Source organism: Medicago truncatula, chromosome 8 (genome assembly GCF_003473485.1).
Source record: "Medicago truncatula cultivar Jemalong A17 chromosome 8, MtrunA17r5.0-ANR, whole genome shotgun sequence".
NCBI classification, from domain to species: Eukaryota; Viridiplantae; Streptophyta; class Magnoliopsida; order Fabales; family Fabaceae; genus Medicago; species Medicago truncatula.
This window is the reverse complement of record NC_053049.1, coordinates 37019857-37032694: the sequence shown is the minus strand read 5'-3', so window position 1 is coordinate 37032694 and position 12838 is coordinate 37019857. Positions and strand designations below refer to the sequence as shown.

Genomic DNA, 12838 nt, shown 5'->3' with positions numbered 1-12838 from the left:
ATGATAAAAATATGTTCTCTATTTAATCTAACGGTCAAAATTAATTTTCTCATGGTGGGAAACAACTTCTCTTTCCCAAATTAAACGCCACCATTCTTTAGTACATCAAAACACTCATGATGGTAAAGCACAGTTATCACGAAGCACAAGGTGGGTCGTTTAATTTGGTTACCTTTTCGTTTTCTCACTGAAAAGATTATTTTTGCAACAACAAAAATCACATCCACCTCATAGATCCCTTTAAAGAAAGACATTACTACTTTTAGTTATCTAGTAGTAGTATGGTGGGACAGAAAATTAAGTTTCTTTCATAAAATCTTCTTTCATTAATAGGATGAAGGAAGGAGTAGTTAATCACAAAGATTAAGAAAAGGCATGCAAAAATAGTCTACCAGAATATACTCCGAGCTATTGCTGACTAGGTTATAAGCAAAAATAGTTAACTACAGATATTAAGAAAATTCTGTATCCAAAAAAAAATTCTAAAGATAATAGCATTACGGTTGATTTTAATATAATTAAATTTTGAATACATATCTTTCTCTATTTTTTATTCACAATTTCATTAACATATAATTTTAAACCCTATTATAAAATATGAAACAACCCAAAATAAAATTAAAATATGTGAAAAATTACTAAAGTCGATTAAGTATGTTTATTTAAAAGTGAATTTTATACTCTAAATTATAAAATTAATAACAAAATATTTAAATTTAATTGTTATTGACATTTAGATTATAAAGAAACGAATTTATATTTTTTAAATGGTGATTCAAAAATTATATATTATACAAATATTTATTTATGTTAAAATGGATTAAAGTGTAGTCCATATTTAATTATTAAGGGAGGGGGTTGTAATTCAAGCATCTTATAGGGGAAGGGAGTGTAAATTTTACTTTTCAAGGGAGGGGAGTGTATATTTTAACATAAGAGGGGAGGAAAGTGTAATTCAAGCATCTTTGAGGGAGATGAAATGTAATTTACTCTAAAAAAAAATATTGCATTGTCCTCGTGGGCAAAAGTTATGGTGCATAAGGAAATCCTTATGCACTGTGCATAAGCACTTCACAACCATCATATTTGATCTCTCTCAATCTAATCACTCTTCTTCCATCTCTCAGATCTCTCTCACACATCGATGAATGCATTTTTTTTTTAAATCGAGTATCTGCATAAGTGTAACTGTGGAGATTAATCTATCGAGTTTTGTGAAACCTAAATGGGCGGCAAACTCTCCGTAAGAGTTTTAACATTGTTGCATGCCCAAAAATGGATTCGAACCTAGGACCTTAGTTAAAATAGATTATATAAATTTTCGATGTAAATCTTGATCATACAAAATGTCATTGCAATCTAGATCATACAAAAATATTGATGTAATATATACCGAACAAAAAATATCGGTGCAACCTAGACCGTAAAAAAAGTGATTGTCATTGGTGTCATTGTCCCGTGTATGCTTTTGCCTATGATGTTGACTCAGAATGTTGAAAATTTGGCCAATGATACACTCTAATTATATCAGAGTGAAGAAAAGGGCACTCTTCGAGTGAGTGTTAACTCATGGAGAGAAAAGAGATGAAGAAAATGGCACTCTTCGAGTGAGTGTAAACTCCTAGAGAGAAAAGAGATGAAGAAAATGGCACTCTTCGAGTAAGTGTAAACTCCTAGGAGAGAAAATAGATGAGAAATTAGGGGAGAAAGTGAAAACCTTGTTATTATTCAACAACTCATAATTAGTTCACTAGATCAAATATAGCCAATCTTAACATAACAACTTGCATAATCTAAAGAAAGGGAAATAACAAAATAGTAAAATTAGGAAAAAAATAAACAGAACCATAAAACTAGAAGAAGAAAAAAAAAGAGAAATAACTAAACGTAATCAAGTGCAACTCTCCTTGCTCGCAAAGTCCTTCGTCTAACGAGGTCGTATCGGTCAATCCCATGTAATTTAAGAAATTAGATGTGCCACAAATAACTTACCTTTATTTATCTTGATTTTCACCAAAGTTTTTTACGACATCCACTTTTTGATATTATTTTGAAAAATTAAAAAAAGGAAGTCATTGATGTCGATAATGACTTCCGTTTATAAAAGAAAAAAAAAAGTTGAATTAAATTTGTAGTTTTCATTGACGATCTTGTTAATAAAGTCGTTACTTGTGTTAAAAAATGACACATTAAATTTATAAGTGGTAATTGAACTATTAAACTTAGCATGTATATGACTCATGGTGCAACACGAATGAAAAGTCTAATTTCTTTTTAAGATAAGCAAAGTCGTGACCGATAGCCATGTCAAGACTCAAGACCTACCCTAAATGTCATTTTTAATAAAATAAAAAACAAAAAACTATAGTAACACCTTAGATATAATAACACAAACATTTGAAAGGATTGTTGTTAGATACGATTTACAAAGAAACCATCGCTATATAAGTCTCTTAGCCGACGGTGGCAATTGACGGCTCTAGATTGATGTGAATGGTTAAGTTAAGCTTACATGTATCATTAACGAATTTTGTCACTTTTCCCTTTGGTGCAATGCAACAAACAAAGTTAGGGGGCTGATTTCTAATCAATTTTGCACATTTTCAAGCTTCTTTCAACTTTGTTACATCGTATTCATTCCTCTATTATTAGTGGGTCCGATAGATCATGGACAACTATGGGCTACAATTTGGGCATACCACATTTATGCATTTGTTAAATATCAAAGTTCTAGAGAAAAAGGGACCCCAGTTATATATTTGCATTCATGAAAATTTGATTTAGATTCGTGAAATGTGAGTATGACCCTCTAATTTTAGCTCTCCAGTCACTTTGCACCAACAGCAACGTCTCTAATTTGTTTGCTTTCGGCTTCAGTGGGATTTTTATTTCGGTTATTACAACTTTACGGGTCTTAATCTATCAAGCTCGTATATTAACACATACCACAAGTACAATACTAACATTCGTACAAAGACATCGATAATAATTTCAAAAAAGTTGAACTGATTGTTTGAGTATATATGCCCATGTCATGTTAATTACAGTCTTTTCACACGTGCATGACACCAAATACGTTTGGTGTCATGCTATGTTGCAGGTTCGATTTTTACTTGGCGTTAAGGTATCCCTGAAAAATAACGTCAAAAAGAAGGCAGAAGGTGTTTATAGAGAAGAGGTTATGAAGGTTTTGCGGAAGTCTAAAATTATGAAAGTCTTGAAACAGAAAATTCAGAATCGACGTCGACAAAGGGAGAGAGTCACAAGGTCATTAGAGGCGGTGAGTCTAAATTCTCTAAATGAATCTTCATCTTTAGGCTCCGTGAATAATGATTGGATGAACTGGGTAACTTTAAATGGAGATGAAGAGTCAAAGGCATCGAATGTGCAAAGTATTGGTAAAGTTATAGGTGTTTCGTTTAAAGGAAGTTGTCACAATAAGTTTAGTGTGTTATCCCGGCATAAAAGTGTTGATTTAGGACCCGTGTTGATGCCTGTGGTGGTTGGGAGAGATGAGGAGGTGGAGGGAGTGTAGGAGTCTGGTGTTGGTGTTGGGTGTGTGCGTGGTTGGTGTGTGTTATGAAGCTTATTTCATGGAACGTGCGGGGGTTGGGAGGTGTAGAGAAAAGGTGGAAAGTCAGGAGGTTGGTGGGAGAGAAGAGTTCTTTCATTTTATGCTTACAAGAGACAAAACTTTTGGTGTGTGATGATTCTTTATGTAATTCGTTATAGGGAGACTCAAATCATGCTTTTTCTTATCGATCATCTGTAGGGTCCTCAGGGGGACTGTTAATTGTGTGGATTCAAAAGAAGTGGAGGTTTGGTCTTCTGGTAGTCAGGAACATATTCTTTATATTCATGGCAGATTTACTCGCACCAATGAGGAGTTCTATTTGTTTAATATCTATGCCCCATGTGAATCTCGTGCAAATCAAGAATTATGAGATTCTTTGTCAGCTAGATTGCAGTTGTTAAGTGGTGCGAAGGTGTGTTTGTGTGGAGATTTTAATGCGGTTCGAAATGCGGAGGAAAGATGGTCTCAAAGGGGAAATAGCGCCACCTATGATTATCATCACTTCAGCCATTTTATTGATGACAATGGGTTGATATATTTACCGTTGTATGGTCGTCGATACACGTGGTTCAAACGAAATGGTTCAGCTATGAGCAGGTTAGACCGTTTTTTATTATCCGAAGAATGGTGTCTTCAATGGCCCAATTGTTTTCAGGTAGCCCTCCTTCGAGGCCTCTCCGATCATTGTCCTGTCCAATTGTCTGTGGATGAGGAAAATTGGGGACCCCGACCGCTGAGAATGTTGAAATGTTGGCAAGAATTGTCAGGTTATAAAGAGTTTGTCAAAGAGAAATGGAAGTCTCTTGAAGTTGAAGGGTGGGGCGGCTATGTCCTCCGTGAAAAATTCAAATTGATCAAGGACGCTCTGAAGGAGTGGCATTTTGTTCATGCTAAAAATATACCAGGAAAAATTGAAGGTTTAAAAAATATGGTTATCTAAGTTAGATGATAAAGTGGAGGAAGATGGGTTATTAGTGGAAGAGATCGAGGAGATGAGGAATATAACGCATGACATTCACTCTTTGTCGCGTGTTAGTGCTAGTATTACTTGGCAGCAGTCCCATTTTCGTTGGTTGAAGGATGGGGATGCAAACTCAAAATATTTTCATTCGATTCTCTCTAGTCGGCGTCATAGAAATTATTTTGTTTCGCTGATGGTGAATGGAAATCTTGTAGAAGGCGTTCAGCCCATCCGGAATGCGGTTTTTACCCATTTTAAAGATCATTTTGCGGCACAAAACATTCTAAGACCAGGGGCTGAAAATTTATCATTCAAGCAACTGTCTTACGCGGAAGGAAGAAGCCTAATTTTACCTTTTTCAAAAGCGGAAGTAAAAGCTGTGGTGTGGGATTGTGATAGTTTTAAAAGTCCAGGCCCGGATGGTGAGAATCTTGGTTTCATCAAGGAATTTTGGGAGGATATCGAAGGTGACATTATACGATTCATATCTGAATTTCATAGGAACGATAAATTATCAAGAGGTATTCATTCTACTTCATAGCTCTTATTCCTAAAGTTGACAGTCCTCATATATTGAATGACTTTCGTCCTATAGCATTGGTTGGGTGTCTGTATAAAATATTGTCAAAGGTGTTGGCCAACAGGTTGTGAATATTGTCGATTGAATGAGATCCTCGTAAGTTAGTGTTTTGAGAACCCGTGATAAATACTATTAAAACTAGATTGGCGGGGTGGCAAAGTCGCTTCTTATCCTTCGGGGGCCGTTTAATTCTTCTCAAATATGTCTTGACCTCGCTTCCTGTCTATGCTCTTTCCTTTTTCAAAGCTCCGTCAGGTATCATTTCTCTCATTGAATCTATTTTTAATACTTTTTTTTTGGGAGGGTGTGAGTCTAACAGGAAAATTTCCTGGATTTATTGGAGCTCTATTTGTTTAAAAAAAAAAGCGGATGGTGGTTTGGGGGTGAGGCAGTTGAAGGAATTCAATACCGCCTTGTTAGGCAAGTGATGTTGGAGGATGTTGGTAGAGCGAGGCGGTTTGTGGTATAGGGTTTTAGTGGCGAGATATGGTGAGGAGGCAGGGAGGTTGGAGGTTGGGGGCTGGAGTGCTTCATCATGGTGGAGAGAGGTAGCGAAGATTAGGGATGGAGTGGGCGAGACTGATGGGGGATGGTTTGCACAGAGGGTATCAAAAGTTCTAGGGGATGGGAGAAATACCTTCTTTTGGTTGGATAAATGGGTAGGAGATGTTCCCTTGTGTAGGAGGTTTGCTCGCTTATTTGAACTTACAACAAATAAGCTTATCACAATGGCGGATATGTATGCCATTGGTTGGGAGGATGGTGGTGCGGCGTGGAGTTGGAGGAGACGTTTGTGGGTGTGGGAGGAGGAGTTGGTAGAGGAGTATAGGATTTTATTGACTAATGTTGTTGTACAGTTGAATGTTTTTGACAGGTGGCTATGGGAGCCAGACAAACATGCCGGTTACATAGTAAGAGACGCCTATCATGCTCTAACATACATGGAAGCCCCTAATCTAGACGAGACAGCAAACCTTGTATGGCATCAGCAGGTTCCCTTGAAAGTTTCCATTGTTGCGTGGCGGTTGCTGAAAGACAAGTTACCCACTAAAACCAATCTCCAAAGGCGCGGTATTACTCAGGTCACAGACACGTTATGCGTTTCAGGGTGCGGTATAGAGGAGTCGGCCTCTCACTTGTTCTTACATTGTCATGTTTTTGGTTCTCTCTGGCAGCTTATCTGATCTTGGATTGGAGTGACTGGTGTTGATACAGACAATGTCAGTGAGCACTTCCACCAATTTATTCATTATTCAGGTTATACAAAGGCTCGTCACTCTTTTCTTCAATTATTATGGCTTTTGTGTGTTTGGTTGTTGTGGAATGAATGAAACAACAGACTGTTCAAAAACACTGCAACACCTATTGAGCAGCTATTAGATAAAGTAAAATTTCATCCGGTGCGGTGGCTTGAAGCCATCAAAACCATTTTTGTGTACGGTTCTCAAAGTTGGTGATCGAACCCTATATATTGTTTCGGTATCGACTGACTTATTCTTGTAATTATACTTTGTGACAGTTTGTTTGCCGGGTTGGAACATTTAGTACACCTTGTACTGAGGTGTTTACATCGCCGTAGTTAATATATTTCATTTTGATTTCTTCAAAATAAAAAAGTTAGAAAATATGGTAATAAAGTAACAAGAAGTCAAGTGTTTGATTTCCACTTTGAACGCGATAAATAATTATTAAAAAAAAAAAAACTAAAGTTTGAGGTGTATTTGAAATTCATTTATTGGTTGCTATCTGCGTTTCTGATCCTCCAATCATATCATTTCTCCTTCCCATACTCTTTCTTTTTACAAGGATTGATCTTATTTATTATTTCAAATTTTAAAATGATTTTTGCTCCATTTGGACAAGTTGTAATCCGGGGGCTGCAAGAAAGTCATAGTCAGGTTTTAGTTGCGGGGAGAGTTGTAAATTGTAATATGATGCAAGTTGTATTGTGATATTTTAATTAAAATAATTGACAGAAACTGAGTTCAAGGAAAGTGATACCAATTAGATGACTTTGGTCTAGATTCGGATAATGCTTGGTCGTGATGCAATGTTTAAAGTGTTGGATAAAATGCAATTTTATATGCCATTGCCCTTTGCCATACTAGTGGAACAGTCATATATATGATTACTATACTTTAGATTTTTTTTCGTGGCCGAGATTTGAACCTCAAATCTTGTACATATTATATATTACATTATTTTTAACAATAGAGTTATACTCACGAGGACTACTATATTTTGGTCTATAATGTTTAAGTAATTTTAGGATTTGCAAAAGATAATAATATATGGTTTAGGAAGTCCTCTTAATTATAAATTACATGTATAATTAATTGACTATCAAATTAGTAGTGGCAAATATTTATCCAAAACAAAAAGTCTTTTAATTATAAATTACATGTATAATTAATTGACTATCAAATTATTGGTGGCAAATATTTATCCAAAACAAAAAGAAAATGCAAGGTTGTTAGGCCCGGTCAATCCAATTGAACGCAGACTTCTATTCTTGTTACAGCCAAAAAAGTCAACCTTAATGGTCTCTATGGGGAAACAAATGAATTATAAACACGTTCATTGTTCTTTTCCATTTTAATTCTATGTAACATGAAAATTGAAAAGTTGAATAAGAATACCAATTTGAAGACAAGCCCTGTTTTATTTGATGTTTCAAGGGAACTGAGTCTATCTTGAAAACTTTTTTTTAGTAAACTATATTATTGGTCAAAGTATTTATCGGCTTTGCGTAGGATTTTTCCTAGGCATAGCAACAAACTTTATATCCGTGGTTATTCACCCGAATCAAAATCAATTTGACGGGTTTTTCTCGATTTCAAAACACGGGTATGAGACTGGTAACGAGTATATTTGTACCCACTTCAAACCCATACCCAAACTCGTCCCAAATGTAAAAAAAATACTTTATGTTGATATGTCATGTTATTTTGTTTGATAATTGTCATGTTAATAAAAACTATCATTGATATTTAAAGGAGCAACTAAATCATTCCATCTAACAAATGTTAAAGTGAACATATTGTTGGATAATGTATTACAACTTGCTCTTGGGGATGCAAAAAAACTTCTATTTTTCATTAAAAAAATTATTCAATGCGGGGACGGGGATGGGGCGGGGGTACCCGAACCCATCGGGGACGGGGATGTGATTCAATTTCTCATCCCCGTTGGGTATGGGTAGGGTAATAAGTAAATATATGAGAATCGGGTATGGGGACGGAGAAGGTAAAATCCGTCCCCACCCGGCCCCATTGCCATGCCTAATTTTTCCTTCCAACAACATTATCTTTTATCCACAAGACTCGAATATGAGAGATTGTTTAAGGAATATGAATCTAGTTCTATTCGGACCAATGTAATAATGAATCAAAACATATTTGTTTAAGTTGTGTCATATTCTCAAATTATCAATGTAATAAGGGTAGGAGTTGCGATATTATAAGATTGAAAAATGACAACTTGCTTTAGTCATGGCTTCTAGGAGACTCCGACAATATTTTTTAGCTCGTATATGTTGCTAGCAGACCAACCAATTAGGTAAACTCTCTTTTGACTGAATATGACAAGTAAAATGAAGAAATGGTCACTCGAGCTCCCAGAATTTGTTATCAAGTTTGAGGAGCGCAACACTTTAAAAGCCCGAGTGCTTGTCGGCTTCATAGCAAAAATGACAATTTCTCTCGAAGAAAAACCAACAGAATTTGATCATCTACGTGGATGCTTCATCCGACTCTAGAAGGAACAGTGTATTCATAATACACAAGAATGGAAGAATATTCATCGTCAAAGTATCTTTGGGTTGTCATTCTCAACATCCAACAATCAAATGAGTTACGAAGCATTTCTAGTCTGACATAGACTAGTAGAGGACATAGGGGTAAAAGAATTAAATTTGTATAGATTTTTCAACTAGTAGAATCCCAAGTACAAGGAGAATTTCAAGGCAGTGACGAGTATCTTTCAGTATACCTCGAGTTAGTCAGAAAGAAAATGGGAGAATTCGAATATGTTGAAGTACATCATGTTCCCCACAAACATATATAACACCCAAGCTTATATCCTCTTAAAACTAGAAAGCACCCAAATGAAACACAAGTACGTGATACAAGAGGTATTAACAAACCTAGCGTAGAAAAGAACAAGACGATATGCATCATTAACATCCTCACTCTCAACTAGAATTGGTTGGCCCCTATCATATTTGGTAGGTTTCGATCGAAGAACTTCTGTCGCATTCAAAATAAGTGTTGAAAGTTAAAACAAGAACATGCTCATACTCTATCATACTAGACACTTTATATTGAGAGGCTTCTCGATTCCCCTCCTCAAATGCCTCAACATAAAGGAGACCAAATACACCCTCCAAGAAATACACGAAGGTATTCACAGTTGGGAAGCTTATGATCCTTGTAGATCTGTAACATTTTCACCTATAAATGCAGAACGACCAACGATGGTTTCAACACTAATAGCCACAGTTCGTAAGTACCTCTCAACTGCTATCCAAATATTTCATTTTTTAACTGTATAAATAGGTCGCTAGACCACAACACAATATACATTACTTCTATGCTTTCAATACCCCTCACACACATTCTCTTATTAACTTGAGCGTCATAATATTTGCAGATATCCCAACTTACATTTTGATGGTTACTGCTCAATTATAGCCAACATTCTATAATCACATACCATATCACTTTTCTTTTCATCTTCCTATTCTTATGCATGTGATAACATAATCATTGTCATAAGAGCTAAATTTAGATGGTGCCCCTTAGAAATTGGCCAGGAATCTTTGTACACAATTAAAAGTAGAATTTTTCACTCGAGTTCTATTTTTAGTAGATAGACACTAAAAAATTCCTTGTTTCCAAAATGTGGAAAGAGTTGTTTCTTCGCTGGCAAATGATACCCGGAGGCCCAAGTGTTTCCACTGACTTTATACTTTCACACTGAAATTTGAAAGTCCTAATCAACATTGTCAACGGAAATCATAATTAAAAGGAAGAAACAAATGTCAACCAACACCAAGTTTTTTTACCCATTGACTAAATATATGTCAACGAAGAGTTAAAGCCAGAAGAATAAACTTTGGATATTTGACACTGAATTAACCAACAGAAAGAGTGCTCATAAGACACTTGTTAACAAGATTTTGTGTTAATGATCAATTTATTTGAGTAAATAGTTAATTTATCTCACTGTCAAAATTATATGTTGAATTTAACTACAGGAATTAACCACAATTTTGGACAAGTGAGAGTCCAATAAACATTCTTGTATAAATCGTAAAACATACTGTAGTTTTTAATCATACTATCAGGGTGAATTATCAATCGATTTTATTTTTACCTAATGTTTGTGGAAAACATTGACAGACTATTTTTAATAGGATTCATTGATCTATGTGTCTTTTCATAGACAAAACTAGAACTTAAATTTACTTAAAAGATATTACTCTATGAATTTTAGATTGATTTTTGCGAATGAGTGAGTGGTATACGTAAAACAATAAAAATTAAGTTTAATGGTCCGATAAATGTAGCTTAGTTGGTAGTAACCGGAGATGTAATGTGCAGAGGTCGGGGTTCGAACCTCGGATTCTCCACTAAATTGAGTTTAATGTTACTTTCTCTTTTTTGGGAAAAAAGTTACTTATGATTAATTTTTTTTAGGGACTTATAATTAAATTTATTAAGGTTTTTTTTTTAAACATTTTAATTTTTATTAAGTGTTAAACGAATTATCCACTTCTTCAAAATTCAATCTAAAAATCAATCAAATAATAGCAATTGAGTAAAGATAAAAATATAGTATTGTATTGTAAAATCAGCCTACGTACAAAGGACCACAATCGTGGCAACTCGCAAGTAAAACTCTTCCACCACCAAGTAATAAAATCTCAAATCAAGAATCTATGTACATTCTATAGAATAAACAAATTTGAATAATCAAAATCAAACCAAGACCTAATTAATTACAACGATCATTGTTACCAAAAAATCACAATGATCCATCTTCTACCTCTAATTTACTCTGTTTCACCTCTGCCAAAAAAAATTCGAAGTTCATCTAACACTAATCCAACTATCTAATTCCGACGAACTCACCAGCCGTTCATCAGTCACAAGCTGCCAGAGCCGGTCCGCCGCGGAGCAAAATTTGGAATCAAAATCCCATGGACTTGATTCTTCCGATTCCGGTGAATTCGGAACCGAATCAGTCGCACTAGAAACCCAATCATTGAAATCAAAGTGATTTCTTGGTGATGATTCATTAACATTCTTCACTTCTTCAACAAAAGGATGATTCAAAAGCATCTCAGCCGTCCATCTTTTTCTTGGATCTTTCACAAAACACTTCTCAACAAAATCTTTTCCTTCTTTTGACAATTCTTCGGGTATCACCGGCGATTCTTCTCCGGTACCAATCCGAAGCAACAATGACCACATATTTGAATCTTTCTCCAAATTCCATGCTGGTTTTCCAGTTACCATCTCCACCACCGCACACCCAAGTGCCCATATATCCGCCGGAGATTCATGCTCACCGTGGTTTACTGATTCCGGCGACATAAAAAGTGGAGTTCCCCTGCATTTCAAACTCTGTTTTCCCCCTGTTTTCTTGGCAAGACCAAAATCAGCAATTTTGATTTCACCATCATTGAACACCAAAATATTTTGAAGCTTTATATCACAATGAACAAATCCATTGCGATGAATGTGATCAAGTCCCTCAACGATTGACCTCGTGTAACGACGAATGTGTTGCTCCGGTATCCGGCCACCATTGAGTTTCACCTGATCGGAGAGAGCACCCGCAGAAGCGTATTCGAGGAATAAATTGTAATACTCTTTGCCATTCTCAAAAGTGTAATCATCTCCAAAACAAGGAATAATTCTTTGACAAGAACCAAGTTGATGAAGAACATGTTTCTCGTTTTTGAGTGAAGACGAGGTTGAAACCTCGGATGTTTTGACGGCTGTCGGAGTTGAATATGAATTTCCTTTGGGTATAACTAAATTAACAGTTGCAAAACTACCTCTTCCAACAGCTTCTCCTCGTACCCAATCCATTGAACTAACTATGTCGTTGTTTAATGATTTTTTGTTTATATGATGAATTTGTGGAGAAGAAGGAAAGAAAATACAAGTAGAGAGAACAACTAACTGTGGCTGGCTTCCAAGAATCATGAAGCTGTAATCTTCCTTTTATATACTGGGTGGGGGGTGTACTAGTTGATATTCTGTGACGTAAGCAATAAGGTGTGGTGGGAAAATAAAATAAAAAAGGTTGAATTGTTTCCGTAAAAAAAAGGTTGGAATTCTTAAACTAAAATAATAAAATTAGTGTGAAAGATTAATTAAAGCACGTGATAGGCAAGGATATTTAAGAGGGAAAGAGTGATTTAGTTTCGGGTTAATAGTGTTTTTTACCCCTGTAATATATGTCATTTTTGGTTTTCGCCCCTATAAAATTTTCGGTTTGATTTGCACCCTCGTAAAAAATAAAATTTCCGGAAAACACCCCTAATAGACCATTTTCAGAATATTTTTTCAAGAAATTTTGGTTTTTGAATGGCCTATTAAGGGTGTTTTCCGGAAAATAAAAATTTTACTAGGGTGCAAATCAAACCGAAAATTTTATAGGGGTGAAAACTGGAAATGACATATATTACAGGGGTGAAAAACACTATTAA

General features: G+C 35.5%; 2 protein-coding genes across 2 annotated transcripts; one reads left to right on the top strand and one right to left on the bottom strand.

The window, feature by feature from the left end:
• Window positions 1–5552: 5552 nt before the first annotated feature.
• LOC112418171 (uncharacterized) lies at window positions 5553–6299 on the top strand. The gene has a single exon (XM_024774459.1). It carries the CDS (start codon window positions 5553–5555, stop codon window positions 6297–6299), a length of 747 nt encoding a protein of 248 aa, XP_024630227.1.
• Window positions 6300–10936: 4637 nt separating this feature from the next.
• Window positions 10937–12340, bottom strand: LOC25480594 (mitogen-activated protein kinase kinase kinase 20). Its single transcript, XM_013586941.3, has one exon. The coding sequence runs from the start codon at window positions 12330–12332 to the stop codon at window positions 11208–11210; it is 1125 nt and encodes a 374-aa protein (XP_013442395.3). The 5' UTR covers window positions 12333–12340; the 3' UTR covers window positions 10937–11207.
• Between the last annotated feature and the right edge of the window lie 498 nt (window positions 12341–12838).

What these genes read in the sequence shown, in the direction of transcription:
- LOC112418171 (XM_024774459.1), top strand. Translation starts at nt 5,553, where the DNA reads ATGTTGGTAGAGCGAGGCGGTTTGTGGTATAGGGTTTTAGTGGCGAGA.
- LOC25480594 (XM_013586941.3), bottom strand. Translation starts at nt 12,332, where the DNA reads ATGATTCTTGGAAGCCAGCCACAGTTAGTTGTTCTCTCTACTTGTATT.